The sequence below is a fragment of the Sorex araneus genome, chromosome 3, assembly GCF_027595985.1.
Source record: "Sorex araneus isolate mSorAra2 chromosome 3, mSorAra2.pri, whole genome shotgun sequence".
NCBI lineage: Eukaryota > Metazoa > Chordata > Mammalia > Eulipotyphla > Soricidae > Sorex > Sorex araneus.
The window spans coordinates 160,463,569-160,484,310 of NC_073304.1; the positions used below are offsets into that span (position 1 = coordinate 160,463,569).

Sequence of the window (20,742 nt, forward strand, 5' to 3'; positions counted from 1 at the left end):
CGATCCCCGGCATCCCATATGGTCCCCCAAGCACCGCCAGGAGTAATTCCTGAGTGCAAAGCCAGGAGTAACCCCTGAGCATCGCTGGGTGTGACCCAAAAAGCAAAAAAAAAAAAAAAAAAAAAAGAAATAGGTTAGCAGTTTGCTTATATTAGATCAAAAATAAGTTAAATAAGTTGCAGTTTTACCAATAGAGTGTGTGTGTGTGTGTGTGTGTGTGTGTGTGTGTGTGTGTGTGTGTGTGTGTGTAAGTAAAGCTTATGGGCTGATCCGGGTTTTACTACCCCTCTGACCCATGTATGTACTGCCCCCCAAGCACCAACAGTACTGATCCCTAAGCACAGTAAACTCTGAGTACTGTTCAATGTAACCCAAAAGCAAAATGAAAAATAGATACACCCATATAACTTTAAAATACTTTATGGCAGCAACAGAAAATACAAAGTGTAAAGGAATTAATAATAAAAGATGTGACTGACCAATAGGGAAACGAGTTCTAAAGCTTTATTCAAATACATTCAATGACATAAATAAATGGAGGCACTTCCTGTGGGGTGGGGGTACACCCAGCTTTGTGCTTGGGAATCAGCCCAGCCATGCTCCACAGGGCCATGAGATGCCTGGAGTCAGACAGGGGTTGACTCTAGTCCAGACACTATTTTTTACAGTTAATATCAGAGACACATTTATCCTTCCCAAAAGAATCTCTAAGTTCCATCCAATTAACAGATTTTCCTGGAACCTGGCAAACTGTAAATAATTGTAGAACTGGTAGAGATAGTACAGCAGTTAAGGCGCTTGCCCTGTATGCAGCTGATCTGGGTCTGATCCCTGGCATCCCAGATGGCTCCCTGAACACAGAGCCTGGAGTCAGTAAGCTCTGAGCACCACCAGGTAGGACATAAAAGGCAAACCAAAACAAAACAGAACCGTAGGACAGAATAAAGGAAAGAGCAGAGAGGTTCAGGGTGATTCTGTAAGGAGTCGAGGAGTCACCAAGGAGTCACCAGCTTATCACAGGCCCAGGCAGTGAGCCGTGGGCACCAGCCCAGCAGTGAGGAGGCTGGACAGCCCAGGAGCAGACCCCAAGTGTGACGGGACAGCACTGACATGATACTCCCAGACAGGATGAGAGTCAGTTCACAGTGGCTTGTCTGATGGGGGAAGTGATCCAGTGAGTGCAGAGTAACTTCCACAACAGCCAACCCAAAGGAGATGCCTGGGCATGGTGGCTTAGTGACCCCAATACAGAGAGAAGATGGTTAGGGGCTGAGCCAGCTCAAGGCAAAGCTTGTGCTCTGCACATGGAAGGTCCCATGTGTGACCCTGGCACCACATGGCCCCCAAGCACCGCAGGGGGACACCAGGCAGGCAGGCTTCCACCACTGAGCTGAGCATTACTGGGAGTGGCCCCAGGTCCCAAGCACCGCTCAGGATAACCCCTAAAGTAAGTCAAGACTGCAAAGCAGAAGGAAGGGGTCCCGAAATAAAATGGAAATAAAATGCAAAAAGAACAGACTACAGAGTCATAAGCAGTCTAGGCAGAACAATTGTTTTTTCTTTCAAAGAGGCCTGGGGGTGGGGAGCTGGAAAGATCACACGGGTTAAGAGGCCACGGGTCAGAGTGACAGCGCAGTGGGCAGGGCACTTGCCGTTGACCTGGGTTTGATCCCAGCATCCCAAATAGTCCCCCGAGCACCCCCAGGAGTAATTCCTGAGTGCAGAGCCAGGAGTAACCCCTGATCTTTGCTGGGTGTGGCCTGAAAGAAAAAATAAAGTTTTGTCTTGTATGAGGCCAATCCCTGTGCATTCCCTGGCACTGCTCGGTCCTCTGAGCTCTGCTGGGCTTGACTCCTGAGCTCAGAGCCAGGAGTCGCCCTGTGTACAATTGGGTGTGGCCCAAATTTCTAGGAAAAAAGTTCCCAAAAGGAAAAGGATTCGTCCCAGCGTTAGGTACCAGTTTTCACCTACCAGATTAGCAAACATTTTAAACTCTGATATTCTAAGTGTTGCCAAGACTATAGAAAAGGGGGAACTCATACACATGACAGGAACATGAAGTGGTGCAACCAGTCTGGAGGAAAACAGTATCTTCTGTGGAAAGAGAAATGATTCTTTTTGGATTTGTGACCACATCCAACAGTGCTAGGAGTCTGGGGGTGCTCCTAGTGCTGCTTAAAGGACCATGAGGTACTGGGGATGGAATTAAGGGTTCTCACCTATGTTCCAGCCCTTTTTTTTTTTTTTTTTTGCTTTTTGGGCCACACCCGGCGATACAGAGGTTACTCCTGGTTTTGCACTCAGGAATTACTCCTGGCACTGCTCGGGGGACCATATGGGATGCTGGGAATTGAACCCGGGTTGGCCGAGTGCAAGGCAAACGCCCTACCCGCTGTGCTATCGCTCCAGCCCCCATGTTCCAGCCCTTTGAACTATCTGCCTGCCCCCTAAATATTTCTTATATGCAGCTGTTTCCCATCTAGGCTAAATCCTAGAAAATCTTGCCCAGGGATTGTTCATAACAAAATGTTCATAGGCTTTCTCTTTGTTCTTAATAGCAGAAGACTGGAAACTAATACCTGTTTGTCAACGAATGTTCTAGCTAAGGGTGGCCTCGTTACCTAGTGGGATGCAAGTGGGACGAAATTAACTGGAGTTATGGGCACCAATCTGCATACATCTCAGGATCATTTAAAAAAGAAGAAAAAAGAAAAGAACTTGCAGAATGTAGATTACATAATGCCACTCATCCAGACAACCATGTAAAATATGTTGTTAGCGCGGCACACAGATGTAATAAATTAGGGAAAAGCTAAGAATGATCCAGACTCAAAATTCAGACTAGTGGTTAGGTTCGAGAGGGAGGAGGAAGAGGTCATTTACATCCTAGCTTCTTCGACTGTGGGAGCTGAGGAACTGGATACAGGGTGGGGGCGTGAAACATCTGGAACGACAAAACGTTCCTGAATGCAAAACAACCGGGAAAAATTTCAGACTCAACCACACGTGAATCCCAGTTTCAGGCGGTGCTCGCCCAGACTGCCTTTCAGGGAGGGGGAGCCTGGTGGGGTCCCAGGGAACTCGGAAAGGCTCAGAAGCTCTGTTCTGGTGCCTCAGGCTGGGGGGGGGGGCCCTGCAGGAGGGGGAAGTTTTGCTTTACAGCTTTGAGGGGTTGGTACCTGAGTGTACCTTCTGTTATTCTTTAGCCCTTTTGTATGTAATAATTTCATTTTCTTAATAGTCTCTACAAAGATCACAGCTTGAGCACCTGGCACAAATATAATGCCCAGTGCCTAGTAATCAGGCTTAAAGTATATGTATCTACAGCAAGGCAGCAGTGGAGGCCCAGAGGCCACATCATGAGAGAACTGATCCAAACAGTTGAGTAAACGGGGGTGGTGGCAGAGAGGGACGGGCCTTGGGGTCCTTAGGAGAGGGAAAGGGGTACCTTGGTGAAGGGCGTTGTGTTGGAATTATGTGCATGAGAAACCATAGTAGTAGTATTATAAATAACAGTCTCAATTTAAAAATCTAAAAAAACCAAAAATTTAAAATTTCAAAATCAAGTGTGTGTATCTAAATGTCCATATAGTGATTTTTTTTTAAGACTTGGGAGGGGGATGAGAGAGTGGCAGGGAAGCCAGGCTGGAAAGCAGGAAGTGGTTGGGGTTCAAGGATCTATCTGGGGTGGGCAGGTGAGCGGATCACCCCCCCAGCACACAGGTGCCAAGGATGTCAACTGTGCAAGTCAGGTTCCAGCCAGGCGCTGTTGAGGCCGGGCTGTCAGGGCCTTCGTGGTGACCTGGGATCCCCAGAGAGGGGTACGCTCCAGTCCAGGCAATACCGAGTCTGGTTTTGGCCTCTGAGGACAAGGCCCTGTGCGAGGTCCCTGTGCCCTGGTCAGGGGCCGTGTTGAGCTGAGTAGTGTGAATGGAGGCACCTGTCGGGGGGACCCCTCTGGGTGGTGGCGGCGGCCCAAGCTTCCAGCTCAGTCCCCGGGAGAAACGCACCCTGCACAGCTCCGGAACAGCCCGTGCCTGGCAGCAGGTGGAGGCGGGATCCTCCCGTGCTACCTACGCCTTCCGACATCTGGCTGCACCCCTTTAGCTTCCTGGGGGAGTCCCCAGCTTCCTCAAGGCCTTCCGGGGTGGGGGGAGTCCCCAGCTTCCCCACAGCCTTCTGGGGCAGTACCTGACTACCCCAGGCTCAGGGCTCCCACAGCCGGTGCCAGGTCATGCAAAGCCCCGCGAGCTCTGTCCTTACTCCTCTCGTCCAGGCCCAGGACACTGTCACTCCAGCTTCATGCCACTCGGGGCCGTCTGTCGACACAAGTGTCAACGGAGTGTCTGCAGATCTGAAAGAGACCACACAGGACCATGAGGCTTGTCACCCTCCCCATGTCCCAGGCCCTCCTCCCTGCCAAAGGCACCTGCCTCCCTGTCCTGTTACCCAAGTGGTCACTTCTGAAGCCCCTGGACTGGACCCCCCATCTTGCAGGGGCGCTCTCCTACTTGTTCCACCATCCCTTCACCATCAGCCCCTCTGGCTCTCCCCCAGTCCTACGTGAGCTTCTTCAGCCAGATGGGGCTGGAAGAAACGGGCTGTGAATTCAAGTACTAGAACCCGTGGCTGAAATGGGCCGATTGGGAGCATTTCACCTGTGCCAGGCCAGGTTCTGAATGCCTCTGGAACATCATCAGGTACGGGTGTGTATGTGAGGGTGTCACATATTGGAGACCAGTGCTCTTCCGCTCTTTTTCTTTTGTTTGCTTTTTGGGTCACACCCAGCGATGCTCAGGGGTTACTCCTGGCTTTGCACTCAGGAATTACTCCTGGCGGTGCTTGGAGGACCATATGGGATGCCGGGGATTGAACCTGGGTCGGCCGCGTGCAAGCCCTACCTGCTGTGCTATTGCTCCAGCCCCTCTTCCGCTCTTTACGTGCACTCACTCCTCCTTCCACCATAGGGGAAACTCAGGCCCAGGAACCTACTAAGAGACCTAGCCAAGTTGCAGTGATTTTGTTTTTACGGTGTTGTTTTGGGTTTTCGTTTGTCTTGTTTGGGGCCACACCTGGCAATGCTCAGGGGTTACTCCTGGCTCTGCACTCAGGAATTACTCCTGGCGGTGCTCAGTGGACCATATGGGATGCCAGGTTAGCCAAGTGCAAGGCAAAAGTCCTACCCACTATTCTGTCCCTCTGGCTCCTGTTGTTTATTCTGGGTTTGGGGACCACACCTGGTGTGCTGGGGGCTACTCCCGGCTCTGTGGTCTGGGATGATGTCGGGTGGTGATGGGGTGGGGGTGGGGGGCTTTGGGGTGCTGGGATGGAACCTGGGCCTCCTACGTGTAAAATCTGCACAAAACCAGTCTCTCTGGTTGTGAACTGCCGTGGCTGCTAAGGGAGACTGGGTGCCGTGGCTGATGTCTTGTTCCCCTGCCTCCCAACCCTCCTCCCTGCACTTACAACGCAAGACGGCCTCCCTGACTTGGTGGAAACCGCCATCTGGGCCCCGGCCATCCACGGAGTACATGAAGCGCAGCTCAATGGGGCAGGCATCCCGGCTGATGCCGGCCAGCAGCGGGATGGTGCGGCCCTGAGCGGCGGGCTCCTGGCTCAGAGCCTGCAGCATCTGGTGCTTGCACCAGGGGTCCTTGAGGAAGCCCGGGGTGATGAGCAGCACGCGGCAGTGGCTGCTGCTCAGGGCCTGGCACAGCTCGGACACAATGGCGCCGCCGGGGGTGGCATCGCGGAGCTGCAGGAAGCAGCGCAGGCCCCCGGGGCTGCTCTCCAGGTAGGAGACCAGCTCCAGGGCGGCTGCCAGGTCCTCCTCACTGTGACACACGCAGATGTCATAGTCTCTGCTCCAGCGACCGCTGCTGGAGTCCTCGGGTGCGGGTGAGGAGGCCGGGCTGGAGTCCTCGGGTGCGGGTGAGGGGGTCGGGGAGCTGGACTTCGTGGCTGGGGTCTCGTGCTGGGAGCTGGACATCTTCTTGGGCTTCTTTGACAGAGCCCGCCTGAACCAGTCTGCAGAGGTGAAAACTGGGTCTCAGCCTGCAGCTTCCTCCCGCCCAGCCCATCTCCCCTAAGCAGCGCCCCCTATTGGCCAACCCGGGGGACCCGCCTACTAGATGTGCTGCAAAGGCCGCAGCTACCAGCGTGCAGGAACCATGGCTTCACCCTTCTTCACCTGCCCTGGGCCCCTTTACCGGAGCTCCCATGAACCTCCTGTCCAGAAGGCTGCAAGGCAGAGCTGTGTGAAGCTACCAAGGGAGACCCCGGCCCCCAAATCCACTTCCAACAGTGAGGGGAGATGGATTTACATCAAATGGATTACCCTCATACGTGGGCAGGGCACAGAGGGGTTCGCCTCTCTTTGGCCCTGAGAAATCCTAGGTGCTTGCCAAATGGGTAACACAAAGCTGGCGACTCGGCATTGGGTGGCACATGATTTAGGCAGAACCTACACTTCGCGGGCCAGAGAAAGTTCAGCGGGAAAGGTGCTTGTGTTGCATGCAGCTGACCTGGATTCAGTCCCTGGCACCATATATGGTTCACGAAGCGCCCCCCCCCCCCAATGTCTGTGGTTCACGAAGCCTCCCTGCCCCCGCCCCTGAAGTGATCCCCAAAAAGAGCCAGGCATAGCCCTTGAGCCCTGCTGGGTGTGGCCCCAAGTCAACCAAACAAACCCCCTACGCTTTGGACTGGGGAGAAAGAGCAAACGGTAGAGCACAAGCCTTGCACGTAGGAAGCCCTGGGTTTGGTCGCCAGCACCACAAGGGTGCCCTCAGCAGCAGTAAGCAACAACACCAGCCTCTACTTTGGGGGTCAGGCGCACAGGCTGGGTGTGGGCCCTTCAAGCGTCCACCTCGGGGGTTACAGACTGGCAGATGTCATGCGGTTTCCAGTCAATCTCTTTAGCTTTATCACTTTGTCTTGCTTTTGTTTTTGTTGTGGGGTCACACCTTGCAGTGCTCAGGGGGCCACACACTGCCAGGGATGAAACTCCAGATCCCCCCATCAAAACCTGTGCTCCAACCCTTCTCGCCGTCTCCCGCCACCCTGTCACCCTGAAACCCTGTGCGGTTTCAATGACCAGGCTGCACACACACTGGGTCGTGGTGCTCTCGGAAGCAATCACACACTTCATGCAGCTTCAGAGACACCAAGGCTGGGCCACAGGGATCACCAGAGCCTGTGCGTGGTGTTGGGATGGAGAGGGATAGATGCTAAGGCCTTGTGTCTGTGAGCCAGATGCTGCACCCCTAAGCCAGCCCTGCCACTCCCTGACCTACCCCAGCCCACCCCGGCACTCTGATTTGACTCAGGACTGGAAGTTTCCATTTATAGAGGCTGTTTTGATTCCCTGCTCAGCTGGGCTCCTACCTCTGGATGAAGATAGGTTGGACTGAGGAAGCTGTGAGTGACCCCAAACTCCTTTAACCCCCTCACTTGGGTCAGCTCCCTCCCACCACTATACGGACCCTGGGGACCCCCTGACAGGAGCTGAAGCAGAATGAGGAGTGCCCCCACTCACCAGCCATCTTGTCCAGAGGCTTCTTAGAAGCAGAGCCAGGAGCTGGGGAGGACGTGGACGATGCCATCGTGCCAGACTCCGAACCAACCCCATGAGCCCAGGCATTGGGGACATGGGTGGAGGGCGGGGCCCCCAGCGTGACGTCATGGAGCCGCCATTCTGCCAGGGACAGAGGGAGTCAGCCACACTGCGGTTCTTCTGAGCCACCCCAGAGAGCTGTGTGTCCTCCCACACTCACCCTCCGCCCCAATGGACCAACGTGGCCCCAGGGGCACAGACGCAGTTTCGGATTGGCCCCCCAACCTGCAGGACCAAGTGGGACTTACAGAGTTCGAGCTCAGCATGACCGGAGGGACTGTGTGCCGCTCTCGCCGGCCCAGAACACATCAGGGGTGGATGGGAGAAGGAAGACGAGGATTCGCATCTCCAGATGCTGAGTGGGAGAGAGAAAACAGGGCTGGGGAACCTGGCGACTTTCTTCTGGGGCGCACGCCCACAACCACAGCATTCCGCCCTCTTCAGCCTGCCTGGCTGTGCCTGAGGCCCAGCAGGGTCAGGCTCCATAGCACAGACACAGGCTGCACGCAGGGACCCACTAGGATTCTCACCTCTGAGCTGTGGCCTTGGGAAAGTTTCTTTACCTCCCTTATCATTAGCCTTTAGTCCCTTTATCTGTGAAATGGAAATAAGAGTCATTCTGTCTCAATGTTATGGCAAAAATTACATTGGGTAGGTAATTTACATCAAGCGTTAACGGTGCATGGCAAACATGGCTCAGGAAACAGTGAGGGTTGATGGGTATTTCGTATAACCAGGTGGGGCCTGAGCGATAGCATAGTAGCTTGGGCACTTGCCTTGCATTCGGCCAAACTGAGGTCCATTTTGACACCCCACAAGGTCCTCTGAGCCCAAAGCACAGAGCTAGGAGTAAGCACTGAGCACTGCTGAGCCTGGCCCCAAAACAAAACAAAATAACCTAGGGGCCAAAAAGAACTCAATGGGCAAAGCGTGTGCTCTGCAAACATGCATACAGGAGACGCCGATTCAATCCCTAGTACTGCCTGGTCCCCAAGCACTGAGCCGGGAATAGTCCCTGAGCACTGCTGGGTGTGGTCCCAAACCCCTGAAACTCCCCGCAAAATCATTCTTGGGGGCCACACCCAAAATGTTCAGGGATTGCTCCTGCCTCTGTACTCAAAAATTACTCCTGGTGTGCTCGGTGCACCATATGGAATGCTGAGGATGGAACCCGGGATGGCCACATGCCAGGCAAATACCCTACCTGCTCTACTATCTCTCGTCCCCCACCCCATTTTTTTTTTTTAAATAATGAGAGAATCTAGTGATTGGAGCCATACGCTCAGGACGTAGGACAGTGTTTCTCAACCCGTGTCTGACCCGTGGCCCTTTCTTGCCTGCGGTTCTCTGTCCTATTGGTTGTCCCCCGAATCTCGTGCTATGGCCCCACCATTTATGCATTTATGAGCCCCCCCCACCGAAATATCCTGGGAACCCGCAGGGAGCCATATGGTCCCAGGTTGAGAAACACTAGTTTAGATGACTCAATATTATTCACATCTCTTCTCTCCTACATCAATGCCGATGTTATCCTAAATCCCAACAAATGTTTGTCTTGGGGGGTTGAAGGTGTTGCCTGCAGCCTTTAAATCTTCAGGAATGCAAAGTGATAAGCAAAGTGGGATCCCAACGGCAGAGTGCTGCATTGTGGAGACTGCCACTTCCAGTGACACGTCTAATGGCCCAGTCTCGTGACAGCAAATGAAGGGCTGAAGGACTGGGGGTCTCTCACAGTCAGCCTGGCCTGCAGGGGGCTGCAGAGATGTGCTGAAGCATGTGCTTTGCCAGTGGGAGGTACAGGTGCGACCCCAGGTGCTGTAGATGTCCAGCACGTCAGGAGTAACCCTACAGCACCGAAGGACTAGGCCTGAGCACCACTGGGCAGGGACATCCCCTAGTTAGGCTAGCTAAACGCCCCTGGAATTCATATGGAAACAACTATCACTGAACACACGGCTGAAATGCTTCCAAAATGTAAAGAACATCACCCAGTGCTGGCCAAGAATGCTTTGCAAACTGCTCCATGCTAAGAGCTAATACTATAAGTGAAAACCGAGGAGTTGTGAAAATGTCAGATTTAAATCAGAATTTCTCCTTCCTTTTTTTTTAAATGTAGGAGTACTGCTATTTATTCAGCCACTGATTAATCTCCTTCCTTCTTTTCCTTCCTCCCCCCCCACCTCCTCTTTCCTGTTTTGGTTTTGGGCCACATCTGGCAGTGCTCAGGGCTTACTCCAGGCTCTGTGCTCAAGGAACACTCCTGGCCGCCCCAGCGGACCATGTATAGTACCAAGGATGAAACTAGTTCAGCTACATGCAAGGCAAGTGCCCTGTCTGCTGTATTATTGCTCTAGCTCAAACTGTACTGCATTTCTAGAATGGAATACCACTCAGCTATGAAAGAATGATGAAATTTTGCCATTTGCAAGCACAATGACATGTTAGCTCAAGGGGATTAGGCAAAATGAAATAAGTCAGAAGGAAAAGACAAATATTGGCTAATTTCACCCATGTTTGCAATATAAGGAGATAAAAACGGTGTGCAGAACAAAGAAATAAGAAATAAAAACAAACCCATGAACACTGACAGCAGGACAGAGGGGAAGAGGTGGGATGGGAGCTGGGTGGATGAGTTATAAGAAAGAAACGTGGGATTTTATTAATTTCATTTTTGTGGTGCCAGGGAGTGGACCCTGGGCTTCATATGAGAGACAGAGACAGACAGACAGAAAGACAGAGACAGAGATATTGAACCCAGCTTGAAATCCTGGACAGAGGAGGCAAGTGACTGGAAATTGTTGGGGGCTTCCACGTCTTGCAATATTTCCTTTTTCCTGCATGCAGAGTATCAGACACACTCCGTGTGAAAACTGGGCAAGGGAACTTAGAATCCCTGCACTTTTCTATATTCAGTTGTATTTCAATTTTGGGAGGGAGGGAGGCATTAGGTTTGGCTCCACCCCACTGTGCTCAGGGCTGACTCCTGTCTTTGTGCTCAGGGATCACTCCTGGTGGTGCTCAGGGGACCATATGGGGTTCCAGGAACGAAACAGATCAGCTACACACACACACACACACACACACACACACACACTTGGGACCATATGGGGTTCCAGGGACAAAACAGATCAGCTACACACACACACACACACACACACACACACACACACACACACACACACACACACACACTCGGGACCATATGGGGTTCCAGGGACGAAACAGATCAGCTTCATACACACAGAGAGAGAGAGAGAGAGAGAGAGAGAGAGAGAGAGAGAGAGAGAGAGAGAGAGAGAGAGGGAGGGAGGGAGGGAGGGAGGGAGGGAGGGAGAGAGAAAACGTTCCAGAACCACCAGCTGTGAGTTCTCTCAGAGCAGCCCTGACCCATGGGGTGTCCCGGGAGGTGTCTCATATTGGGGATTCTGCATGCGCCCCCTCCCCTTCCTCCGCAAGGCCGCGCCCCTCCTGCTCAGGGGAGTAACCCCCCCACCCCCGCGCTCGACACGCTCTTGCTGCAGAACACCTGTCGGTGAACCCCAAAGGACAGGCGGATCTTAGAGAGACAGGAGAGACAGGAGGGCGGAGCGGTGAGAGCAGTTCAAGACGGGGACCCCAGACCCAGCCCGAGAGGGGGTCGCGCTGCCCCGGAAACCCGCGCTGGCCCAGCAAGGCGCACTCCAGCGCGCCCCCACCCCCCGGGGCGCCGCACCCCACTCTAGCGCGGGGGCCGCGGGCCTGGAGCTCACCTGCGCGCGGGCCGCGGCTGCGGGTGCGACTGCGGGGCGCAGGGGCGGTGCGGGCGCTGTCTCCCTGCGGGCGGGCGCGCGGCTGCGAGCCCACCCCGCCAAGGGGAAGTTGGGCCACCGGCTCGGCTCCCCGGAAGCGGCGAGGCCCGCCCCGCGGCCCCTCCTCCGCGCCCGCCCCCCAGCAGCCAGAGCTCGGAGTGGGGCGCGGGCGCCTTTGGAGAGGGGCTGGATGGAGGTGGCCACCGAGAACTTCCTAGCTAAGCTGCTCGAGTTCCTGGAAACCCGCAGAGAAACGGAAACCTCTTTAGTTGACCGCAGGGGAGAAGAGAACCAGTATTTTAATGCACTGACTCCTTGCCCCCACCTTTCTTGGCTTGCTCCTGGCTCGGAGCCCAGGAATCTCTCACTCCTGGCAGGGCTCTGGGGACCCTACAGGTGTGCCTGGGAACTCAACGCAGGCTCTGAGTGCAAGGCTGGGCCCTACCGCTCTGCACCATCTCTCCTGTTTTCGCTTAATCCTCTTAACAGGAGGAAAGGGCTTGCATGACCAAGAAAATGAGGGCTGGCCGTCTATCCACGGGAACTTTCCTAGGGTGACACTCAGCTAGAAGGGGGCTTGGATGGGAGAGGCCGTCCTGGCCAGGCAGCTGGGGGTGCTAACAGCAGGGGCCCCGCCTGCTTGGCACTGATGCCCCAGGGAAACGGAGGCTGACGGCTGCTCCGTCCCCAGGGGGTGCAGCTGAGCAGGTGCTGCAGGTGCTGGAGATACACTCCTACCTCCTGGGGTGCCACACTGCAGGTGAGCACATGGCACTCTCTCCCGAGCATGCGGCTCACTCTCCTTCCTCCTCTCACTTCCCACATAAACTTATCTCACAGAGGAGTCAGTGCAGCCAGCACTTCCTTTACCCGTCAGAGGCCCTGCTGAGCAGCCCACAGCCCTGGGACACGCCAGGAGGGACCAGCAGCTCCTCAGCACCGCTGGAGAGGTCCCTCTCCCGAGACAGTAAAAAGGAAAGAAGACACTCAGAGCACGGCTGCCTGAGAGACTCTCCTGCATGTGGGCGCGTGGACGCAGTAGGTTTGCTCCCGAGAGGCTGTCCCGCGCATGGATGCAGCGGGCTTGCTCCTGAGCATGTGGGACTGAAGGGTTCTGCGGCGGGAGAATGAAGTGGCCTGGCTGCTGGGCTCTGCCCGCGAGTGCTCGTTCCTAAGGTGCAGCAGCTGGGGCTGGCGCAGAGCCGGAGCTGAGTAAATACTGTCCAGGGCGGTGACCTCAGCCTGTCCTCGACAGGCTCCGAGGGGGCCATGGCTTTCCACATGCTGCCTGACCCCTCGGACCTATCAGCTTCCAGCCGAGAGCCGGTCACGGGTGTTTTGATAGCAGCGGCCGCGAGGCAAATATGGGGCAGACAAAAGACTGGCAGGTGGGGACAGCGCACTTATTTTTATTTTTTTATTCATTTTTCTTTTTGGGTCACACCCAGCGATGCTCAGGGGTTACTCCTGGCTTTACACTCAGGAATTACTCCTGGTAGTGCTCAGGGGACCATATGGGATGCTGGGCACTGAACCTGGGTCAGCCGCATGCAAGGCAAATGCCCTACCCGCTGTGCTATTGCTCCCAGCCCCGGACAGTACATTTATTGCTGGAAAGATCACAGGAGTGGGCAGGGGCTCGGGTGAGGCCAGGCTGTCCCTCTGTGTCTGAGCTCTGCCGGGAGGGCACCAGGAAGCAGAGCTGGACTGTAGCCCGAGACCAGTAGGTGCTCTGAGGGGTCTCCCAGAGGTGGCGGCAGCTGGACTCTGGGTCCGCTCCTGTATCGGGGTTGGCTGGGGCCACAGGCAGTTTCGGGGGGACGAGTCCACCTCCCACCTTGACCAGAGAGGAAGCAGCACCTGGAGGGAGGAGAAGAGCGTGGGTGGAGGAGAGGGAGGAAGAAAGGAAGGAAGCAGAGAGGAGAGAGAAGAGGAGGATGGAGGAGAGAGGGTGGAAAGAAGGGCGGAGGAAGGGTGGTGGAGAGGAAGGAGTGGAGGGAGGACAGAAGGGAGGAGGGAGGAAGGAGGAAGAGGAAGGAGAAAGGAGGAAAAGGAGGAAAAGGCAAGAAGGGAGGAGGCGGATGGAGGGAAGAAGGAGGAGAGACCCCCACACACAGGATGGAGGCAGCTGGCAGGTCTCACCGGCTCAGATGATGTTGTGTTCTAGCACCTTCTCTCCCAGGAAGAAGCGGCTGAAGAGGAAGGCACTCAGGTCGATGGTCTGGAAGTGGCCCTCCAGCACCATCTCGGCCACTGCGCGCCCCACGGCTGGGGCCTGCTGGAGCCCGTGGCCGCTGAAACCCGTGGCAAAGTACATGTTGGTGACGAGCGGGTGGGGGCCCACCACGCCGTTCTGGTCGAAGGTGTTGTAGTCGTAGTAGCCTGCCCAGGAACTCCGCACCTGCAGGGACATGCACCTGGGTCGGGACGGCGGCAGCGCGGGGACCCTGCTCCTGCTGCCAGCAGCCAAGGGCACTGACACCACTAGGGTCACCACCAGGGGGCCCACAGCTGCGGGAGCTGCGGCACTCTTTGAGTCCTGGTTCTGGACTTTTACCTTTATTTATTTATTTATTTTTATTAGTTTATTTTTAATTAGAGAGTCAACGTGAGGGTACAGTTACAGATTTATACATTTTTGTGCTCATATTTCCCCCATACAAAGTTCAATAACCCATACCTTCACCAGTGCCCATTCTCCACCACCAGTAAACCCAACATCCCTCCCACCTCCCCAGTCCCGTCTCCCCCCACCCCACACTGCCACTATGGCAGGGTCTTCCCTTTTGTTCTCTCTCTCTGATTAGGTGCTGTGGTTTGCAATAAAGGTGTTGAGTGGCCATTGTGTTCAGTCTCTAGTCTATATTCGGCCCGCATCACCCTTCCCCCACATGACCTCCAACCACATTTTACTTGGTGGTCCCTTCCCTGAGTTACCCAGAATGAGAGACCAGCCTCCAAGCCATGGAGACAACCTCCTGGTACTTATTTCTACTATTCTCGGGCATTAGTCTTATAGTCTATTATTCTATATTCCACAGATGAGTGCAATCTTTCTATGTCTGTCTCTCTCTTTCTGACTCATTTCACTTAGCATGATACTTTCCATGCTGATCCACTTATATGCAAACGTCATGACCTCATTTTTTCTAACAGCTGCATAGTATTCCATTGTATAGATGTACCAGAGTTTCTTCAACCAGTCATCTGTTCTAGGGCACTCGGGTTTTTTCCAGATTCTGGCTATTGTAAACAGTGCTGCGATGAACATGTAAGTGCAGATGTCACTTCGACTATACTTTTTGGCTTTTCTGGTGGCCATTACCTTTAGAGACTCAAACGCGGGCACTCTCTGGGCCAGGGGAGGCCACACCTTCTCCTGGAAGAAATCATGGTCCACATCCAGGTTTCCCGGGTCAGGTTCCTCCTCCTGCAGTGCCAAGCAGAGATGAGACTGATGCTGCCCGGGCCACCAGCTGAGGGACCGACTGACTCCTTTTCTCAGCATCCCCTGCTCAGTCCCCTCGGGCCAGGCCCTTCCATGGGTGTCCCTGGCCCTCTACCCCCCTTACCAACCTCCAAGGGGCTCCGGCCACCCACGTAGTTGTGGCCAAGTCCTTCCCGGCGGAAATAGGCCCCGCTGGTGTCTGCAACAAAGGGGGCCTCCAGGCCAGGTCCCTGGGGGCAGTGCCAGAAGTACATGTACCTGTGATATCAGGGTGGGGTGAGGAATCAGAGCTGGGGGTGCAGCGACCTCATCCCACGGGCCAGACTCTTCTATGGCATCTCCACTCCCCTCACCTTTTCCTCGGCTCCACGGGCAGCCTGGTGCCCTCTAGGGTCCCAGGTGGTCCCTGCCCGATGCCAGCGAGATCTGCCACATGGCCTGACCATGCCCCGGCCGCATTGACCACGATGGCACATTCCACGGGTTGGTACTCCAGACTGCGGTCCATCTTCACCTGGGGGCAAACAGTGTGTGCCAGGGCCTGCCTCCCCCTGGCCTCCGTTCACCCAGACCGGATGTGGACAAGGCTGGGGACCCCAGACTGGAAGTGGACAAGTCTGGGAACTTACGTGCACCTGATAGATCCGCTTCAAGGTCACCTCATCCCCGTCCACCGTCTGCATGCAGTCATGGGAGGACAGGAAACCTGCCGAGAGACACCGACTGTGAGGGGTGAGGAGTGAGGAGCCGGAGGAGCGTCAGACCAGGGCACCAGAGTGGGTCGGGGGCATGTGGCCGCACAGGACAGGGCACGGGACTGTCTGGAGATGTGAGTCACGAGAAGGTCTGTGACAGCAGACCCCCGGGAACAGTCCAGCCTATGGGAGGAGGGCCGCGGACCCCTCCCCCGGGCCTCCGCCACACTCACGGGTCACCTCTCCCTGGTAGAAGCGGACGCCCATTGACTGCACCTTTCGCCGGAGACCCTGGAGCAGACACCAGGGGTCAAACCAGCCTTCGCCCTCCAAGCCTGCAAGGAGAGAAGGGAACACAATGAGGAGGGGGCGGGCCCTGCCCTGCAGCCCAACTTGTCCGCGGGGTGCGAAGGCCAGTGTCATGTTGGATGAGGAGCCAAGTCCCGTGGAAGGAACGAGCAGGGGTGGGAATGGAGGGAAGCAGGGCGCATCTCCCCGGGCCTCACCGTAGGACGCCAACGCCACCCCTTGTGTGTTTATCCAGGGGAACTTGGCCTGCAGCTGCTCAGGAGACATCAGGCAAATCTTGGCTCCTTCCTGCCTGAGACGAACGTGTGTCTGGTCAGCGTTTGAGGTGGAGAGGGTTGCACTGGTTGGCCCTTCTACCCCTGCCCCCTGGGCACGGCCTACCCCCTGGCTGAATGGGTGCAGACCAAGCCCCATGGTCAGGCCTTAGAATCAGACCCTATTTTCCTCTCCTACCCCCTCAGGGTCCCGTTGGCCACACACGCTGGCCACTCCCTCCCTCTTCCTGGTCCTCCTGACCCCTTCTCGTTCAGAGCCACCCAGTGGCCTCATCTGTCTCCTCTGGACACTGTTCCCCAAAGCGCACACTTGGAGCCAGAACTCTGGGCCAAATCTCAGCATCACCGCTCCCCCATGCCTCAGTTTCCCCACATGTAAAATGAGGGTGTTCTCAGCGGTCACTGGTGTCGATGGTACCAGTGAGATGTGTGGAGGTGAGGGGGGTGCGGTAAAGCTGCCAGGAGTCCAGGAATCACCGTGGCAAGGCTTCTGGGTTGGGCCAAACCCACTCGTGCGGGTTCCAGCAAGGCTTGTTCTGATGCTTCGAAGCCAAGGGGACACGCCAGAGACCACAGGGACCTGTAGACCTCCCAGGTTTACGGGAGAAGTCGAAGGGTTCTCAGGCCCTCCCTGGGGATGGGTTTGCCAGGCCTGGGAGAGGTGTGTGTGTGTGTGTATGTGTGTGTGTGTGTGTGTGTGTGTTCCCAGAGTCTGGCAAGCTCAGGAGCCAGGCCTGGGAGAGGGGTGTGTGTGGGGTGGGGGGGCCTGGGAGAGGCTGTGTGTGTGTGTGTGTGTGTGTGTGTGTGTGTGTGTGTGTGTGTGTGTTCCCAGAGTCTGGCAAGCTCAGGAGCCAAGCCTGGGAGAGGGGTGTGTGTGGGGTGGGGTAGAGGCTCTGTGTGTGTGTGTGTGTGTGTGTGTGTGTGTGTGTGTATGTGTGTGAGTGTGTATGTGTGTGAGTGTGTGTGTGTGTGTTCCCAGATCTGGCAAGCTCAGGAGCCACTGCAGCACTGCTTCAGGCCCTGGTGTTTACACAGGGCCGGGGGAGGCCCGTGCCCCCAAGGGACAGGCTCTGAGAGTGGGGAGCAGTGCCTCATGTGGGGTGCTGCACATGTGTGTGCACGTGCCCCTCCCAGGCACCCACCTCTGCACTCTCACATTCCTCTCCATGAGTGCAGCTTTCTTCTCGGAGGCCAGCAGTAGGTAACCTAAAGGGTTGAAGTGGAGGTCCAGCGGGGGGCCATCGACCACGGCCAGGTGCTCCTGCGTGCACAGAACAGCTCCTCAGGGCAGCCTGAAGGGCAGGAGGGCTTCCGGGGCCCAGCCCAGGGAAAGGTGTTCCTTCAGGCCCCCATTGGGAATTGAGCCCCGCTCCCCCCTACCCATATCTGGCCCAGCAGCCCCTCTCTGGCTAGAGGAGGGGTCCCTGGCCCCAACCTCATGCACGTACATTGATGTTCCGGAGGAAGTCGACGGAGAAGAGGGAGAGCTGGATGTTTTCCGGCAAGGAGAACTGTTGGCGAATGCCACCGGCAGAGAGCCCAGTGGAGGCCCGGGAGTACTGAGGACAGAGAGGGGAGCTCAGTTCCCACGGGGACCCAGTGTCATGCACCCATAAGTCACTAGGCCACTCCTCTGGGACCCCTCCTGGTCTGTCTGTACAGAAATTGAGGTTGAGGCTTTTTTTTCCTTCTTTTTGGGTCCCACCCGGTGATGCTCAGGGGTTACTCCTGGCTCTGCACTCAGGAATCACTCCTGGCGGTGCTTGGGGGACCATATGGGATGCCAGGGATCGAACCTGGGCTGGTTGTGCCCTACCCACTGTACTAATGCCCTACCCGCTGTACTAATGCTCCTGCCCTCTGAGACATCATTCCGGGGGGGCCCAGGGGTTCTTAAAATCCCTGCCAAGGTGCAGAGCACAGAAGGGCTAAAAAAGTGCTGGCCTGGAGGTCCAGCAATGGTCAGTTGTTCGCGCAAAGGGCTGGCGATGAGCCTCTCCTCTAAGAACAGGACAAAGAACTAACACGTGCACTGGCCAGCTGACAGCGGCAAGTATTTGACTAGAGGGCAAAGCCACCGAAGGAGCCCAAAGCAAGTGGAGATGGCTACCTAGCGGGGTCACTGCTGGCACACGGCTCTCTTGGCTGGACCTGTCCATCTCAAGCAATCTGAAGTTGTGAAATTTGCTCTCAAAAGCCAAAAACCTCTGCCAAGGGCCCCGGTTTGAGAAAGCACCTGGCATCATTTTTCAACATCATGCAAAGCAGACCTTTGACCTTTCCCCATCCCTGCCCTTGGCCTCACTGTGGGGTCCCTTACCGTGGGGTCCCGCTCCACCACGAGCACCTGAACGGCACCACGCTGCTTCTCCAGCTTCTTCAGCCAATAGGCCACGGACAGGCCAATCACCCCACCCCCCACAATCACGACATCCGAGTGTTCAGGGGGCAGGTGGCTGGTGTCATATATGGGGTCCCAGGCCCCTCCGGGAAGGACGGACTGGATCTTCTTCTTAATCTCCGACATCTTTCCATCCCAGTCTGTGGAGCACAGTTGCAGTCAGAGATAGCCAGCTGTTGTGTTCCAGGGGGGTTCGAAGACGGGGATCAGGGAGGTGGAGAGGGAAGATGGCCAGTCCCCACCATCCCCCAACTCCTGTGGCCACTGGCAGCCAGCAGTATTCCAGCTATGCCTCTGCCTAAATGCCCTCGCCGCCCTTCAGGCAGCCCACCAGGACAACTGACCCTCCTATCGATCTCTTCAACCTTTGCGCCCTCCCCCACCATTTCAGGTCTCTGCAGCAGTTCTCAGGGGCCATTGGGACTACACAGCCACAATGCATGCACTGTTGGGGATCCAACCGGTCCCTCCACATGCATGCCAGTGCTTTGAGCTAATCTCCCCAGCCCAATCTGTTCCCTTAGTTTTACTCTCTCTGCCACTTCACCCTAGACCAAAACACTATAATCTCTCTCCTGTAGAAACATGAAAGTCTCCTAAATGTTCTAATTTCCCTCTTGAAACCACCCAACATTTTTCTTTTCTTAAGGGAAGGGGTGGGTGTTGTCTGAGGCCACTCAGGGCTTACTCCTGAATCTGTGCTCAGGGGTCACTTCTAATGGTGTTTGGAGATTAAACTGGGATCAGCCACATGCAAGGTGAGCTCCCTAACCCACAGACTACTGGTCTAGCCCCCAACTTCTTTTCTATAACATAGCCTGAATCTTCCCCAAGTATTCATTAAATGACAGTTAACCAGCATTTAACTTGTTAAAAGTCTTCCAATGGCTTTCCATTATTCTAAAAATATTTGCACTTCTATGTTATTCTGGGATTTTTTTTTTCGGTGAGGGGAGAAACCACACCAGAGGGGGGTCACAGAGTGCCAGGGATCGGACATAGGGCCCTGCACTGCAAGGTGCAGCTGTGCCAACTGAGCTATGTCCCAGGTCCTCCCAGTACTTTAAGGATAAAAGTCTTGTATCTTTGGGCTAGGGATGATATGATTCTGGGGTTCAACCCATAATTTCCATGTGATTCCTTGGGTTCAATCCTCAGCTCCACAGAAAACAAAACAAAACAAAACAAAAGTTCAAAGCAGCATTAAAATCTTCTTCTGATCTGGGCTTGCCATTATGGATCTGCAATACATTTACCCATCTATGACCTCTACAGAGTGGCTTTGGCTAATTCATTGCATAAGAATAATACTTTCTCCTCCTAACCTTTGCTCAGTTCTTCAGAAACTGGAGCACGCACTTTCCTTGAGCCACTATTATACTTCAAGGATGATTCTAAGTTCCACCCATTCAAGGCATGTCTAATATGTCCACTAACGTCAGGAACTTGCAGTGCAGGGGGCATTCCCAGATTGGGCTCTAACCAGTTTTGCACTGACCTCTTTTAAGTCTTCCCTCTCCAGCTACACTTCAGGCACCTCCAGGGCATGTTGCATCCTCTCTTTCTCTTCTTCCCCTGCTTTAGGGCCACAGCACTAAGCGCAGGATCCTGCACACCAGCAGGTCTGAAAACTCTACTGTGCCATCATGGATCTGGCGGGCTCTTATTATTCTGGTGGCAAACTGAAGCATAGAAAGACCTGGGTTTATCACCCGAGAAAGGATAGCCTACGGATCCATTCACCTGGTCCTGGCAGGAAGTTTAACCTCCTTTCCCAGCTCAGTGCTTGTCTTTCCGGCATGCGCCGGGGTCCTGAGTTCTGAAAGTCACATAACTGGAAGACTCGGGGCACCCCAGAAACACGATACCCTCCGTTGCTCTCAACTTTACCCCGAGTAGAGTCTCCTCTGCGTGTGCTCAGCCCCCGGCTCAAACAGGCCCGGCTCGAGGTGAGCTGCAACACCCTGCGAAGCATGGCCCATAGGCGACAAGTGTCGGTCCGGCAGAGCTGCTCTTCAGCCCTCTATCAACCACAGGTCACTACGCCACGCCGCCAGTCATTCTGATGAGCGCGCCCATTGGTTACCGCGTGCTCCAGACCCCGCCTCTCTACGTTATTGGCCGCCGAGTCACCTGAAGCCCCGCCCGGGAACGCCCCCACTCGCCATTGGCCAGCCTTAAGTGACGTCAGTGCTGCGCGCCCCGGGCGGC

At 55.2% G+C, this 20,742-nt stretch overlaps 2 protein-coding genes across 8 annotated transcripts; both read right to left on the bottom strand.

Moving 5' to 3' along the window:
* Positions 1-253: 253 nt before the first annotated feature.
* Positions 254-11,512, bottom strand: TIRAP (TIR domain containing adaptor protein). 2 transcript variants are annotated; one of them, XM_055131792.1, is made up of 6 exons: positions 11,365-11,512; positions 8,146-8,209; positions 7,864-7,970; positions 7,538-7,696; positions 5,467-6,027; positions 254-4,354 (listed from the first exon to the last, which is right to left on the bottom strand). In XM_055131792.1, exons 4-6 carry the CDS (start codon positions 7,602-7,604, stop codon positions 4,335-4,337), a joined length of 648 nt encoding a protein of 215 aa, XP_054987767.1. In that variant the 5' UTR covers positions 7,605-7,696; positions 7,864-7,970; positions 8,146-8,209; positions 11,365-11,512; the 3' UTR covers positions 254-4,334. The 2 variants fall into 2 exon arrangements, with proteins under 2 accessions (XP_054987767.1, XP_054987766.1); XM_055131791.1 differs by lacking the exon at positions 8,146-8,209.
* Positions 11,513-12,806: 1,294 nt separating this feature from the next.
* Positions 12,807-20,584, bottom strand: FOXRED1 (FAD dependent oxidoreductase domain containing 1). 6 transcript variants are annotated; one of them, XM_055131766.1, is made up of 13 exons: positions 20,422-20,528; positions 20,030-20,213; positions 18,451-18,671; positions 17,579-17,689; positions 17,273-17,391; positions 16,053-16,147; positions 15,780-15,881; positions 15,481-15,557; positions 15,205-15,365; positions 14,980-15,109; positions 14,729-14,833; positions 13,546-13,804; positions 12,807-13,263 (listed from the first exon to the last, which is right to left on the bottom strand). In XM_055131766.1, exons 3-12 carry the CDS (start codon positions 18,655-18,657, stop codon positions 13,550-13,552), a joined length of 1,362 nt encoding a protein of 453 aa, XP_054987741.1. In that variant the 5' UTR covers positions 18,658-18,671; positions 20,030-20,213; positions 20,422-20,528; the 3' UTR covers positions 12,807-13,263; positions 13,546-13,549. The 6 variants fall into 6 exon arrangements, with proteins under 6 accessions (XP_054987741.1, XP_054987743.1, XP_012789423.1 ...); XM_055131768.1 differs by having other exon boundaries at positions 18,451-18,704; XM_012933969.2 differs by lacking the exon at positions 20,030-20,213 and having other exon boundaries at positions 20,422-20,584.
* Positions 20,585-20,742: the final 158 nt, after the last annotated feature.